Raw genomic sequence first — 15,587 nt, 5'->3', positions numbered from 1 at the left:
AAAGCCTGCAGGTTTCTTTCCAGTTAAGTACATAGAAAAAAAAAAGAAAAAAATATTTCAGTGCAGCTACAAGGGAGATGAGCAAGGAAACAGATCAAARGGGAAAGGAACGATGACAGCTCTGACTCAGCCCCACAGCCACAAACTTTGACAGTGCTGCAATACCTGGTATGGTGATAATGGATATCCATAGTCAAAGGGTCTATCTCTGTAAGAAAGAGATGCTCTTGGCACAGAGCAAGGGAACACGAACAAATCTTACTTGCACATATATTCCTCCACAAAACTGACACAAAAACAGCATTCGGATTGCATGTACATTTTAATAAATCTCTGCATGGGGTTAATTAGCCCCTCTCCCCAGTTAAAGAACAACCCAGGAATTGTAAGTCCAGTTACATTTAAAAAAAAAACTGATAGATTGCCAAGTTCAAAGATTTGTGATTAAAGCACCTAGCCTGAACGTTGCCCAAGGGGGCTGCTGCACAGCTCCAGAGCAGCGATGCACATGGCAGCTTGTAGGCACAGATTCAATCAGCAAATTCACTTAAGAAATGCTGCGTTAAAGATTCGTCTCTCACACGTCACTAAAAGGAAGGCAGAGCTAAGGCTACATGAGTGCTTTACCAGGCCACTTCTGAAAGGTTCATCGCWTATGTTTCACTATGAATTGCTTGGCTGAGCCAAGGGCTGGCTGGAGGAAGGTCACACCAGTGGAACACGCAAAAGCCCACAGGAATTAGAGCACGTTTTTTTTCCAGGGCACGGAGTAGAGCCCAATTCCCCCCTGCACTGTTCCCACCAATTCATGAAACCTCGAGGGAGACAGCTCTTGCCATCCACTTGCACTGGGACCAGTGTGGYGGCAGTGGCAATGCCACGGAGGCAGTAACGGGCTGCCACAGCTCTGTCTAGGAACTACCAAACAAACTCCCGTGTCAGAACGCAGCAGGCAGCAACGCCAATCACCTAGCAGCTTGGGCTGGGGTTTCTCCCCTCAGTCTCACCTCTGAGCACTCCTGCTTCCCACCCACAAAGCTACCTGTCTCATCACACCGCAAGTCCTGGGGAGGACRATTAAAGAGGTCGGGCCTCCCTGCTGCCATCCTGCCCCCTGCCATGGTTCGTGCTTCCTACTGTACTGCACTGGCATAAGCCCTCATGGATTCAGGAAATATCAACACACTGGCTGATAAAAGACTCCAGTTCACTCTTGCTTTGGGATTTGCCACTATAGTTGAGGGAATCTTGTGCCAAATGGTGTGTGGGGGTCAGTCACTGCCTCAGCTTGAGCCCAAGGGATGAGGAATACAACAGCAGCCAGCACAAGGTAGCACGAGAGATTTTCTGCCTTTGCACATAAGACCCAACATGGGGAAGCCAGCGTTGTCACTGCAGCCCCTCCTGCCTTTGGGGGTGGCAGCATTATCCTGAAGCGCTCAACTTTCCAACCTGAGGATCCTCATGGAGTGCCACCTCTGGGACGGGAGGATGCTTCTGTTCTCCTTCATCACGAGGCAGGACAGAGGGAGTGGGCAGCGATGTCACCTTCTGTTCAGAGCATGTTTCACTACCAGCAGCTAGACGTCCCATTCTCATTGTAGAAACAGTTGAACGTGGTCCTGAACAGCGAGACAGTTCAACACAGGTAGATAGGCTGCAAGAGGCAACTGGAGCAGAGCTAGCCCCCCCGCCATGGAGAAGGCATAGAGCTCAGGATGGATTCTGCACTGCTGCCTTCCTTGTGTAGCGTAGAAGCACTGCTTGGGATGAACATCCAGTCCAACAAAACCTGCTGAAGGAATTGGGCAAAGCAAGAGTAGGCCAGGTGCCCTTGGATGAATTACACCACGGCAGCTGCCTCTTGCATAGGAGCTGATGATCCTCCAGCATTGGGAAAGGTAGGAATTAGAGTAATAGCCCCTAAGCAAGGGCTGGATCGGCCATGGACATATTGAGCTGGGCTCCCACCTACAATCTGAAAAGCACTGAGACAGATGGGAAGCACAAGGGGCACTGGGCCACAAAGCCCACAGATGAAGGCTGACACTTTCACAGCCTCCATCTCCTTCCTTTCTCTGGGCTTTGGGTTTCCTCTTCATCTCTGGAAACAAATGTAGCATCAAGGAGCTTAGAACTGGGAACAGCACAAGTGCCTGGTGTAGCACCTTACCCTTCAGCTTTGCAATACATAGCACCGCCTGCAGGCTAGCCCCAAAGAAACATCCAAATCAGTGCAGTGCTGGGAGGTCAGGGCTGGGACRTGCACCTGGGGCAAGAACTGGAACCACTGAGCAGGTAGAGGAAGGGAATCTCTTCTTCTCACAGGAGGAATTGCARATGAGAAGCTGGGGCTGGTCCGCAGCACTTTTGGAATGATTATGTTCATACAGTCCCTTATGATCTCAAACACTCAAGGCCTTGGTAACCGCACCCTAAGGAAAACACCCCTGTGGTAGATCAGCAATTCGGGCAGCAGAGTAASGCAGGCAGGATGGGGTATCACCTCCTCACACCAAGTAGGGAGTGTCCAACACTGCCACACCAGCTGCTACCCCACCGTCCGCATGCTCAATTGCCTTGGTCCGCAGGAGGTGGCCAGCAGACTTGTTCATCACCATCTCCTTACCTCGTCTGCAAAGAAAAGGGCAAATGAACACCTGCAGAGCAAAAAGCTTCTGGCATTTCTACTGACTTRGAGAATCTGACTGACATTCCCCATCAAAGCCACAACCCAGGGCAGTTAATTTGCATGTAAAGCCCCTCTGGTCTAGCAGAGAGGCCTCTGCTAATAACAAAGTTGTGCTTGTTTTCTGCATAGCAAAGACAGTCGTGTGCTCAGCTGGGCCATTTCTGTCAGGTTTCTCTGCTTACAAGCAGTACCAGGTTGTGAATGCTGCCAGAGTACATTTCTTTCTAAAACTGTATGAAAAGGACTTCAATTTATAAATTATGGAAACATCTCCATGGATCTAAGATGGTTTTAAACAAAAACAGCAGTTATTTTTCATTGAGCACAACCACGTTATGCCCTGAGATATTTCTGAGACCTCCAAGGGCTTCAGCAAAGCACTGCTGCTTCACCCAGATCCTGAGAGGCAGCACCCCAAAAAATAAGCAGTGAGATGCTCGTATTTCAGGTGGCCATTACACCAACCTGTTGGCACTGGCTCTGCTGTTTTTAAACAACTTATTTGGCAACAGGTACAGAGCAGCAGTTCAGCACCTGAACCTAGTGCTCAGGAAGTAGCGGACAGGGACAGTGACTGATTGACATCTGTCCCCTCTGCATTCACCTACACAGAGACATCTGCCCTGATACTATGCTCAGACAGTGCAAAGCAGCAAATGTTCCCAAAGCCAGTGCTGGCTACAGCAGRTATCCACCTCAAATGTTTCTTACCTGACATAGACGCCAAAAATCCCAAGCTCAGAGATACACTCTGAAACTTTCAAAGGACTATGTGCCCGCAGCAAGCAATTCTTTGATGGCTGTGGTTTGATCTTATCCATTAGAATGTAAGAGGTTCTCTCAGGGCTGTCTTTGATCTTCTCSAGAACTTGCCTGAGCTCTTCACCATAGAGATTGTTCCCTGAAAACAAAACTAGCAGGTCAAGCACATCCCAACACAGTGGCAGAAGCTGTTTGCCCCAGCTATACAGTTGGCCCAGGCAGCCCAAATAGGTGCAGCCTTTGCCATGTGCTGTCTGGGTTCCCCATGGCTCCAGCTCTAGGGGCTGGGGAAGCTTCTTCAGGAGCAGCCCTGTGTTACTACCGTGACTAGCTCCCACTGCATCTGCAGTCAGCAGGASAGCCAGGCCAGCACCTCAGGAAGGGGCCAACAAGCTGCCTGCTCCACGCCAGCCGAGAACACCTTGCTCTTGCTGTTGAGGCCCATAACAAGCCTTACRGGCTTCCATGTGAGATGCTGGACAGCTCATCCTCAGCTCCGCCACAACACCTTACCAAAGCCAGTAAGGCCACATGAGGTGATGCAAAGAGCTGATGAAGACAGCTGTTTCTAAGCCATAGGCAGGACCTAAATAGCTTTTAAACATGTCAGTGAAGTTCTGTGTGGTACCTATTACAGGAACATAAGAAAGGGGTAGCTACAAGTCATCTGTTTATCCCTCAGCACAGGACCATGACAAAAACCCCCCAGGACCCACTCCAGCTCATACCTCCACCCTCTCGCTGTGGCTTCAGCACAAACCAGTCAGGGTCAGCAATAGCTGTAGCAGCCATCTTGTCACCCTCTTCTCCCTGGCAAGAAAAGATGGCAACATCAAAGCAYCATGGAAAAGCAGGGTCTCTTCTACAGCCCCCTCTGAGCAGGATTACCAGGGTCCCTATCAAGGCCACAAAGCCCTCTAAGGAGGTCAGATTTTATAAGGCGCTTCCAAGATCAGTATTAACTGCAACTTGGCAGTTTTCTTAACTGAACAGAAACATTACACAGGCCAAACACATACCTGCATGTTCATTCCTGCTCCAGACATGCTCCACTCACCCTGCTCACACTCACCAAGTCAAGGGAATAGAGTCCAGCAAATGTCGCTCTTATCCGAGCAACAGATTCCRCACGGCCAGGCAGTAATCTCTCCAGTGTCCCTGGTCGGCTCAGCTCCTGCTGGACCTTCTTGGTCCCAGCAAGTTGGGTAGCAATGTCAGGGCACTTCACTGCCTTTGACCTCTCCAGCAGCAATCGTGCCTCCCAGTTCTAAGACAAAGAGAGAGCAACCATCCCATTAGCAAAAGGGGGAAAAAAAAAAGATATATATTCACTCTCTTCTAATTCATTTACTGACTAAAATTCATCTCCTCCCTCTCTGCCTAGCGGAGCTGGGAAGCATGGCACGCTGGAGACAAGCAGACAAATGCACCTGTGGACCTCCTACTGCCTCTGGAAGCAGCACAGCCAGGTTAGTTGAATGCTTCAATTGCATCCCTTCTCTAGCTTGCACAGTGCTGGCACTTCCAGACAACAGCAAGATCTGATCTGCAACATTATCTCCTCCAGCCTGGTAGTCCTAACACATAATCAGGGGCAGAAAATTATCTACAGTTCAGGTCTTAACTCTTTAAGCAGGTGCTAATATCTGCATTGGACTGTATTGTACAGAAGCAGTTCAAGTGCTGCAGGTAAGGCCAGTCCTCAGGAATCCCAGATCCTTGAAGACAAGAGAAAGTCTGGAGAAAGGAAGATCTTCCCTTGGTCGATGAGGATCGGATTAGAGATCATTTAGGCAAGCTTGACAAATTCGTGGGCCCTTATAGGAGGCACCCACGAGTGCTGAGAGAGTTTGCAAATATTATTGCTAGGCCACTGTCCATCATCTTTGAAAGGTCATGGAGAACAGAAGAGGTGCCTGAGGACTGGCAAAAAGCCTGTGTCACTCCAGTCTTCAAGAAGAGCAAGAAGAAGGACCCAGGAAATTCCAGGCCAGTCAGCCTCACCTCCATCCCTGGACAGGGTAATGGAACAGCTCATCCTGGATGTCATCTCTAAGCATATGGAGGAAAAGGAGGTGATCGGGGTAGCCAGCATGGATTCACCACAGGGAGATCATGCTTAACCAACCTGATAGCCTTCTATGATGGAATATCTAGCTGGGTAGATAAGGGGAGAGCAGCAGATGTTGTCTGCTTTGACTTCAGCAAGGCTTTTGACACTGTCTCCTGTAACAGGAAGTGCGGTCTAGATAACTGCACTCGAGTATGGCATCCAGTTCTGGGCTCCCCAGGACAAGAGAGACATGGAGCTACTGGAAAGAGTTCAGCACAGGGCTACAAAGATGATCAGAGGACTGAAGCATCTGCCCTATGAGGAACAGCTGCGAGAGCTGGGCCTGTTTAGCCTGGAGAAGAGAAGACTGAGAGGGGATCTTGTCAATGTYTGTAAGTATCTGAAGGGAGGGTGTCAAGGGGACRGGGACAAACTATTTTCAGTGGTGCTCAATGACAGGACAACATGCAATGGGTTCAAACCGAACACAGGAAGTTCCAACTGAGTACAAGGAAGAACTTCTTTACTGTCAGAGTGACAGAACACTGGAATAGGGTGCCCAGAGAGGCTCTAGTCTCCTTCTCTGGAGATATCCTGCTAACATGCTGTAGGTGACGCTGCTTGAGTAGGGGGGTTGGACTAGATGATTTCCAGAGGTCCCTTCCAGGCTCAACCATTCTGTGCTTCTGCGATAAGTGAACCACATGAATAGTTCCTGGAGGAGAAAACTGTTCATTTTTCTTATCGTCTGTGAGGAAGCATTACGAGTATGCCAGGGGCACTTGTACATATTGCAGAGTTACAGCTTCCCAGTRCAATCAGCCATGCTGGACAGCACTTATCCTACCCAGAAAAGGGCTGATCCCATCTGGGGTCATGAGAAGTTTCAGACCTGCCAGGTGCTGCAGCTTCTCAGATCACAGCAGTCAGTACTAACCTGCAGATCATAGTTTTTTGGCACGTAGCCCTCTCTGTAGTACACCACTGCTACCTCCTGGCCATCTCTGGAACAGAAGTCAAAAACAATCACCAAATCAGGCCAGCCCCTTCACACCTCTACCTTAGACCTCCAACACCCCAGGGGCCACRTAGACTGCTCTGGGACATGATGGTGTCTGACAGACAAAGTGTTATGGGACTGGGCCTAGCAGCTGGCTGGGCTGCAGCAGCCAGAGCTTCTCCCACACCAACAGAGCAGGTCTAAGCCTCCATACGGWAATGTCCACGCTTTTAATAAGGTGCTTGAGACAGACACTTCAATACTTCCTCCAAGAAAGGCCCACTCCAATATTTTGAGGTCCACATTTGTATGCGACTCCCATGTTACTCCACAGTTACTCCATGTTACTCCATGTTACTGCTTACATCAAAAAGTATCACTGAACAACCATCTAGTTCAGTTACAGCGGGTCCCGCCTGTGTTTTCCTACGCAGGCATTGCCCCCAGACTGTCTCACTGCAAAGTCAGCATGACAGGGCTTCAGTGAAGCCAAAACTCCCTTTTAAGCTCATCTTTGTTTTTCTCTCCACATGCCTGCCCTCTTCACATTTGCCTCTTCTCCTTGGCATCCTGAGCATGCTGTTCTGTTCTTCCTCATGCGGGGGATCAGCCTGGCTGAACTCCCAGAGGAAGCTCTCTTCTCTGCAAGAGAAAGCTGATGCTACAAACCCCTTTGCTCCTCTCCATGGAGCTCCAGCTGGCTTGCCCTGCCCCGAGACACAGGGAGCTGGCATCAGGCCTCTATGTGACTAAGTGATGTCTTGATAATTCACATACTCAGCCCAGAAGGGAGGTAAGAATCTAATTTTTTAAATAGCTTTTGCTACTAGGAGCCAGGCCTAAGACATTCTTGGAGCTGAGAGGTCCTTCTCCAATRGCAGCTCAGGGGCATGACACCAACTCAACATCCTGCCCAGGCACCAAAATATCCTGTGAACTGCTGCCCGCATACCTGCAGCGCCACACACTCAAGCTTTGGCCATATAAACTGTGCGCGGTCAGGGAATAACGACGAAGAAGCTGGGTAGCAGCTAGGGACTGTAATTTAAAGGCAGTCATCAGTAAAGACAGAGGAAGCTCTGGAGGAAGCACGGTGGAGACTCTCTCCCCTTAAGACATCTGTCAATCAGTTAATCAGTTAAATGTGGCAAAAACACCAAATGTGCATTGAAAAATTAATCTAAACAGAAATAACAAACAGAAATAACACTAGCATGAAACCATCTCTTCTTTTAGGTTTGTGTAGCTCCAAGTACATTACCCTGGAAAAGAGGATAAATACCACACCTGAAATCAACTGCCTTGCTGTAAGAGAAGTCTGTAAGTCCAYGTCCCACTCTTTGCAGGGAACGGATGAGAAGCTGAATGCATTCAAAACTAACAAATCCTGTAAGGACACGTAATACTTTCTCCTCTACTAATAACGCAGTCCAATTCCCACTAGCAGAGCATCACGTGAATGGTAAACAGGAAACATCTCTGGGGAAACTTCTGAAATAGCCAGTACTTTTCATAGCAGCTSTATGTGACGGAAGCAAAAATCCTGAAGAGCTCTGAAGATTGTAACTTGAAGGTGGGAAAATACGTCTCCATGTGTAAGGGGCTAAAATGTATATGCAAAATTGCACCAACACAGAAAACAAAATAATTTGCGCTGCACAAGAAACAGCAGCAGCCCTGAARCACAGAAGACAACAGCATTCTCAGAGAGCCACTATTAACACTCAAAAACATACCACTGAAAATTCCCATTTAAAGGCCATAAAATTGTCGTACAGCCAACTGTGCATACCTAACAGACAGCCATGAATGCGCACCTTGGCTCATACTCACATATACAGCCTCCTGGCATCATCTAGAGACCCCTTTTCAAACACGTCTCTGAACTGCTTCCTGATGACCCGAATATTCCTGTAAGAGAGGAACAGGAGAGTCTGTGCATAGAGTTAATTGTGATAGAAGTCAGAAGTGGAACCACTGAACCCATCAAGGAGGATGYGTAGGCTCTTTCAGAAGTAACTTCATGCTTTCCACTATGGAGCAGGTCAAACCAGTCCCTGTTTTCAGCATTCATCCTCTGTCTCCAGCCTGAACACTGTAGGAAGCAGAATGTGCTTAAACACGCTGGATTTTTCCATATTCACCTCTCACCTTCTAAAGTATTTCTAAGAGAATTCAGTATTCTGCTTCTTTTATCCGTACATGACAGATTTATTCACTGTTGGCTTCAAAGCCAAAACATGCAGATAGAAGTTTTACTTCCCAGATGTGCTTCCCTACTTCATGCTTTACAGTCTTTTCTCCACAAAGAGGCAGTGTGGTCTTGCTGATGTAGAGACACAAACAGCAGCACAAACAGCAGCCAGTATTTTTCCTACAAAGCTGTGAGCTTGTAAGGTCTCCTGCTGCACCAACAGTCTGGAGGGGCTCAGGGCTAGATGACATCAAAACACTCCCCTCCCCAGTGCCCTTTAATCCACATCACATTGCTTACTTTGCACAGATCTTTCACAAAGGTCCTTGAAGCTTCCTTAATTAAGCTTTTGTGAAACATCATGTGCCTAGTCCTGAGCAGGAGAACAAGYAGGACTCATTAACCCAGCTCTGCTCCTGACTGTCCTGTTGGAGAGACCTGTCTCACACGAAAGTCACCATTGCTGCAGCTCCCAGGAATACACAGGCACAAAGTCCACAAGAAATTGGCCCAGCAGACCAGAGGCTTTGATCACTGCAGTTATTTCCAGCAAAGAGCAAGTCYGCGGCACTGGGAGGTGGGTGGGAAGATTAAGATAGGTGTGCTGARACTAGGCAGAAGGCCACTGAAGGAACGCTGAAGAAAGCTGCCTAACAGATGTCAGCAATAAGTCTAAGATAAAGGTTGTCCCATTACATATCATGACATGTCCTCTCCCAGTAGAGAATATATATATATATATATACACATATATATATATATATATATTTTGCTTTATTATTCACAGCAGCTGACAGAGTAAAAAGCAAATGGACTCTGCACATCCTCATCTTGAGGGGGAGGTTTAGTTCCGTTGGTTAGAGCATGGTACTGCTAATGCCAAGGTCACAGGTTCTCTTATCCTCTTATGGGCTCCACTGAGGGTTGGACTGGATGATCTCCAGAGGTCCCTTCCAATCTTATCATTCTATGATCTTTCCATGACCTGCTCTTACACTCTCAAAGCCTTGTCTGCTTGAAAGGAGAGCCTAGAGAACAAGTGGGCCTGACAAGCTGCCTTGAGGGAAACCTTTATCAGTCATTCTGCTTCTCTTTCCCTGCCAAAACTGTACCATCTCCTTCCTTCCTTATCCCAAGAAATTAACCATTACCTGTTCCAAAGTTCATTTTCTACACACCGCTGATCAAAAATATTCCTTTGGACTTCTTCCACCAGGAACATCACCACAGCGCTGGAAACAACATCAAGAGCATAATTAAACTCAGAAACACCACACATGCATCCAGAATCACATGCTTTTGATCTCTTTGAGGTTCAGCCTTCCTGCAGTGCTCCTGCTATGTTTCTTCAGCATTTCTAAGGGTGAGCATGCAAATGGAGAGCAGTACGGATGCTACATCATTAACAAGCTACTGCAGGGCATAAGCACAAAGGGAAAAGGACAAGACGAGAACTGAGCACCATGCAGCAATCTTGAACCACACTACTCCTCTAGAGTCACTCTGCAGCACATCGAGGATTGACTGGACACCCTGTGCACACAGAGGCCCAAAACAGCAGCCCTGCAGGCTAAGACAACAGTATTGCTCTTCACAGGATGGCCACAACCTTTTCAAGAGCAGCTTGTCTATCAAACAGGCATCTTACAAAAAGTGCAATTTAAGGGAAAAAAAAAAGAAAAAAAGCATGCATCCCCAAGGGAAACAAGATCACACAGCCTCCAGCAGCTTTTCTCTCCTTACCTTTGTGACCCATACAGCTCCCAGGCTTTAGCAATACCCAAGGCAAGCCCTTCTGATGGATTGTTGGGCAGCAGACGCGATGCCTCCTCAGATTTTCCCAGCACCTTTAACACCCGCCTGTGGCACAAAAGAAGCTCTGAATCTCATGACAGCCACTGCCCAGACTTGTAGAGCAGGTCTTTGGAGATCATGCAAGGACAGATGGTAACAGGCCCCACCACACAGCTACCACAATGCCTTGGTGGCAGAGCTGGCTTCCTTACCGATGAACAGCTAGAGTTCGGGAGGTGAGGCCTCCGAAGCTGGCAGCAATGGTGTTTATTTCGATCTGCTTCAGAGCCGGTGTCCCATCCACACCACAGTCAAACATGTAATCAGAGCGGTTTATGCCTAAAAACACAGACTGAAACAGAGAGGAAGTGAGGTGAAATGAGGGCAAGTTTCCGTTTTCCTACATGCCTGGAATAACAGAAAAGTTCTCTTGTTGCCTTTTACTGCAAATATCTTTGATGACCTCACTTCAAAATTCTCCTGGGGGCAGATTCAGTCACTCTCACTTTGATAAATACCTATGTACGACCTGCCTGTGAGTCCTTTGGCCCTTGTTCAGATCCCGCAAACCTCCTCAGTACTCCAGAGGAGCTAACACCTGAGAGAAAATGAGCTTCCGCAAGGACAAGCCCTCCAGAGAAGGTCCTGACAGAGCACGTAGAAGGCATCCCTGATTCTCCCAAGACTCACAGAAGACAAGACAAGCAGGTATTAAACCTTCCCGGTCGAGACCTGGCTGTTTCCAGCAGCACTATCCAAAAGGCATGCCTGCCAAATGGGACAAAATACTGAGCWCGCAGGTTGGAACTGACCGAGATATCATAAACTAAGGAGCAACCTGCTAGGACAATTCAAAGCCAAGAGCAGCAACGAAGCTTGCAGACAGATAAAAGGCAATCGCACTGCAAAGCAAAATGGCAAGGCTGCTAATGGCTGCTTTGATGGGGTCTTCTGCTAAGGTACCTGAGCCAATCCTTCTTCCAAAACTTGCGTGTAGATTCTGAAGAGTCGAGCTGTAAAGTCATCTACCTTGATGGTGCTAGAGAGAAAGAACGAACAAATCAGACCCCATAGAGTGTCGGAGAGAAACAAGAGAATTCCTTCTTCTCTCAGGAAACAAACAAACAAAAAAACCCTCCAAAATCCCCACCCCTACCAGGAACATTTTCCAGCAGAAATTTCAGATCTGTGGCCAGATCAAGTCCTGCAGCACTATTAAGCATCACACCATGAAAGCCTCCTCCTTCAAGGGCCACAGTGCATAACCCAAATCCAGTTTGCTCAGTACAGCTATACTACTAAAAGCACCTTTGTGCAGAGATAACTAATTTGCAGGTAAGCAAAGGCAAAGAAACACAGAAAAACTCCCTAGACAGAGAAAAGAAATCAAGAATCTCTCTGTGCCACTACAAAGTTCACAGAAGAAACTTCAGGAGTTTCAACAAATTCCTCTGTCCTGTGGGCTCCAAATCCTGTGCATTGTGGTGCCAAGCACTTTGTGGGCCTGCTAGCAGAGTCTAGTTTTCCCCCCAGAGTCCAAAATTCCTGAGCTAATTATGAGCAGCACCTCCAAAGTACAGCCCTGGGGCACAGCGTAGGAGTGGGCACAGGGCAGGGAGCAGAACCCGAAGCTCTGCGTTCCTTAACCACAGGTATAAACATGCCTCCAGCCACAGCTCTACTTGCAAGTAGCTATGGAGCAGGCACAAGGGCTCAAGCAGCTCCAAGGGGTTAGGCTTTAGCAAAACATGGACTTTGCTGGTAAGCAATCTCATTTTGTCTGTCCCTGCAGCAAGGTGCCAGAGGGCCAGCATCTGTGCAGCCAGGCAGCAGAGAACAAGCAGCACAAAGGAAAATGGATTTTGTGGAAGCATCAACCCTCCAGATTACAAGGACCACAATCACGGCCATCTCCTAGAGGGGAAGAAGCCCTGAAGGGGATCATCCTGCCTGCTCCTGCAGGTGCTTAACTCCTGTATTAGCTCAGTCCCATCCAAGGCCTTGGCTCCATCTCTGTGCATTCAGCCAGAGCACCACGGCCACATGCCCCATGCCTGCCCCTCCTCAGCCCCTCGAAGGGCTCAGACTCCTGTCTGCCCCTCTACTCCAGGGAGGGTTACTCCAGCAAAGGGCAACAGCCACAGATAAATCCAGGAGAGCCCATAAGCCAGAGCCTGGCTGACCTGCCAGCACCCAGAGCACCACTGCAAAGGCAGGGGACAGGGGCAATTCGATCAGGGGTAAGGGTGGGGAAGGAACAAACACCTTCTCTTAGCAACTGTGGCAGGCAGCAGAACTGTTGATTATCAGACAGTAACGGCCACACAGCAGATGTAAAACAAGACCAAAACAGACTACCAAATCTGGGACTCAAAGACACCTCCAGCAACTCGAATTTAAAGCCTAGGGGCCAGCAAGCTCACAAGTGAGAAGCCACTGGCCTAGAAAGCTGGCTAAACTGAAGATCATTGCACGAGTCCGTTCTTGGCCAGACCTTGCATCTTTGGTAAGGCCCACGGAGACCTTGGAGCACAAAGAGTTGATGAAAATTAATCTTAGGACAAGTAATACTGCAAAGAATAGGCGATTCTTACAGAGGATAAGCGTGCCTATGCTCTAACACACTCAGCATGAAAGACGTATGTATGGAAGCTGGGAATGCCTGAAAGCAGTATAAGAAACATCAGGGAAAGGCATAAGCTGAAGAGCAATAAATGCTTTACATTTAAAATATTTCTTTAAAAGGCATCATCAAAAATTATGTATCTATATACCTAGCAAGAGTACGCTCCAGGAACTCTTTGTTTTGGCTAATGGCATCCACAAGCAGGTTAAAATCTTGCTGAACAGCATATGCTTGTTCAAACAGGGCACTTGGTACAGCTGATGGGAGCAATGTGAAGGGAGCATAATTCACCACCTGAAAACAAGGATCCAGCGAAAGAGAAGTTAGGTCTCTCCCCAAAATGCTACAATATTGGAAACCCACCCCAGATTATGCCGCAGTCTTTAAAAGCAGATGCTTCCTCTGCTTGTTTGAAGGTTCAAGCCATCTTATCTCCTCAGCTCTTTCAGTGCACCACAGACAGGACACACGGCCCTGGCTCTACAGCTCCCGGCTCACCCCACTGCTCAGGCACAAGGCCACTGTCAAAGCCAAAATATTACACTGGACAGAAGATCTCCTCTTTCACCACAATTTTTATATGAGCTAAGAGACACTGGCAGTGAATCTGGCCTCTCCTCCCATGCCCTCCCCTCCTCTGCCTCACACCTCTCAAGTTTCCCTTGAGCCCCTTCAGCGACCGAGCAGAGCCTGGGCTTGGCACAAAGAGCAATCCCGTGGAGAAGACCTTCCTCCATGAACCTCAGCTAGCTCTGAGGGCAGCTGGCTGCCTGCCACTGGCCTCTGTAGGAGGCCACCACCAAAACGTTTGATTTCCTTGGATAGGGAAGTGCATTTCCTTCCTCTGCAGTGACGCCTCTTGTACTTTGCTGACTCACTCTGACCCCGATCAAACGCACTTTGTTCTGGCACTTACGTCTGAAGCATTGGGCTCTTTCTTGGTCCGCATCAGCACGCCTTCGAGGAGCGCGGCATCCACAGCGAGCGCTGCTGCCTCCCGGATGACCGGCTCGTTATACAGGACATCTTCCCACAGGGCAGCCATTGCCAGYACTGAGGAGACAGAACAGAAGTCACCTGCCTGGCCCCAAGTCTCACAACCTTTCCCATTTCACAGCAGCAGGCAGGAGGGTTGGTGGTGGGCCAGAGGAAACTCAGGCAGGTAATTTGGGGAGACGTCACTCTGTAGGAGCTCAGGTACACATGCGAGGAGGGTGCAGACAGCGCAGAYACCTCGGGCAACGTTGTTGCTGGAGAGCTACCACAACCTTTTTCAAACATGGCTCTCCCCGGCTTCCCATGCTGAGGGGAAAACGCCAGTCAAATTTGGGTCCAGCCCTGATCCCTCCACTTCAGGGAGGAGGGTTGTCTCTAGACTCACACTGGCAAACATGGAAATAACGTCCAGAGAGCGAGACTGATGCGCGGAGTGCAGTTTGACGGCGCAGAGGCACCCGGCTAGCTCCGTACGAACGGCMCGGCTGCAGAGCCGCGCTCCACGTCAACGCACCCTGCTCCTGCGGCCCACGGCAACCCCGGCGCGTGCCACAGCGCACCAGCACCTCCGGGCGACAGYGCTGCAACACTGGCTCGCTCCTGATCCGGGTGGTAGTACAGGACGCTAATTAAGGTGTAATTAGCGTTTTGTCACAGCAGTCAGCAGAGGGGCATTCCCAGAGCAAACTGTGGTGTTCACGGCCCAAGCCTGCTCAGCTTAGAAGGGCAACACGGCTGTTTTATGCATGGACTACGGCAATACTCGGACACAGGCGTGCGCTGGATGAAGGCGCCTCCTCATCACGGGTGCTGCGCACAGCCCAGCCTGGGATCCATTCCTCCGGGGCAAGCGGAGGACCCACGGAGCAGCGAGGCCGTGCACGCAGCTCAGCAGTCAGCACCGCGAGTCCTGGGGCTGGAGACGGCGGTTCGTCACGACTCTTAGAAAACCCTTATTCGAAACTTTTACGGCACTGCATGACCAGGAGAGCTGCTGACCCAGCTCCAGGCAGGATGCGACTCCCGCGGCRAGGGGTCAGGGCTGAAGCAGCGATCAGAAGTCAAAAAGGGGGCAGCAAAACCAGCACCGCTCGCCCCCTCCAGCACTTCTGTTCACAGCTGAATTTACCGCTGCGTCGTCGCTGTTACAAAGCGGCTTGGGGAAGAGTGACCCCTCTTACCCACATAAGGGAGGTCTGCGGCCTCTTAACCCAAGTATTGCTCCTTCCCAGGCGAGGAGCTGCCTTTGGTGGTGCAGAAACGAGCGTGTAGGGCCGAGGCAGCTCCGCACCCCTGCACCCTCCTCACCTCGCAGCACGCTCCTGCGCCCGCCTGAACCTGTCGCTGCCCCGCGAGTCACGGGCTCGGTTTCTCGCGCCCCAGGAGCGTGCTCAGCGCTGCCAGCCCGGCCGGGGACGCCGGCCTGGCTCCCAGCGACCCCCAGCCCCTCGCCTGGGCCTCGACCCCGGC

At 49.6% G+C, this 15,587-nt stretch overlaps 1 protein-coding gene across 1 annotated transcript; it reads right to left on the bottom strand.

Annotated features, from left to right (window-relative positions):
• Positions 1 to 303: 303 nt before the first annotated feature.
• On the bottom strand, positions 304 to 15,000 carry GSS (glutathione synthetase). Its single transcript, XM_085313917.1, has 12 exons — positions 14,038 to 15,000; positions 13,270 to 13,415; positions 11,459 to 11,534; positions 10,708 to 10,847; positions 10,445 to 10,561; positions 9,853 to 9,933; positions 8,341 to 8,418; positions 6,445 to 6,511; positions 4,527 to 4,721; positions 4,183 to 4,264; positions 3,404 to 3,593; positions 304 to 2,634 (listed from the first exon to the last, which is right to left on the bottom strand). The coding sequence occupies exons 1-12, from the start codon at positions 14,164 to 14,166 to the stop codon at positions 2,511 to 2,513; spliced, it is 1,425 nt and encodes a 474-aa protein (XP_085170043.1). The 5' UTR covers positions 14,167 to 15,000; the 3' UTR covers positions 304 to 2,510.
• Positions 15,001 to 15,587: the final 587 nt, after the last annotated feature.

This window comes from Rhea americana, unplaced genomic scaffold, assembly GCF_003343005.1.
Source record: "Rhea americana isolate MKP2758 unplaced genomic scaffold, rheAme1 scaffold_4, whole genome shotgun sequence".
In the NCBI taxonomy this organism is placed as follows: domain Eukaryota; kingdom Metazoa; phylum Chordata; class Aves; order Rheiformes; family Rheidae; genus Rhea; species Rhea americana.
This window is presented reverse-complemented; position numbering and strand designations above follow the sequence as displayed.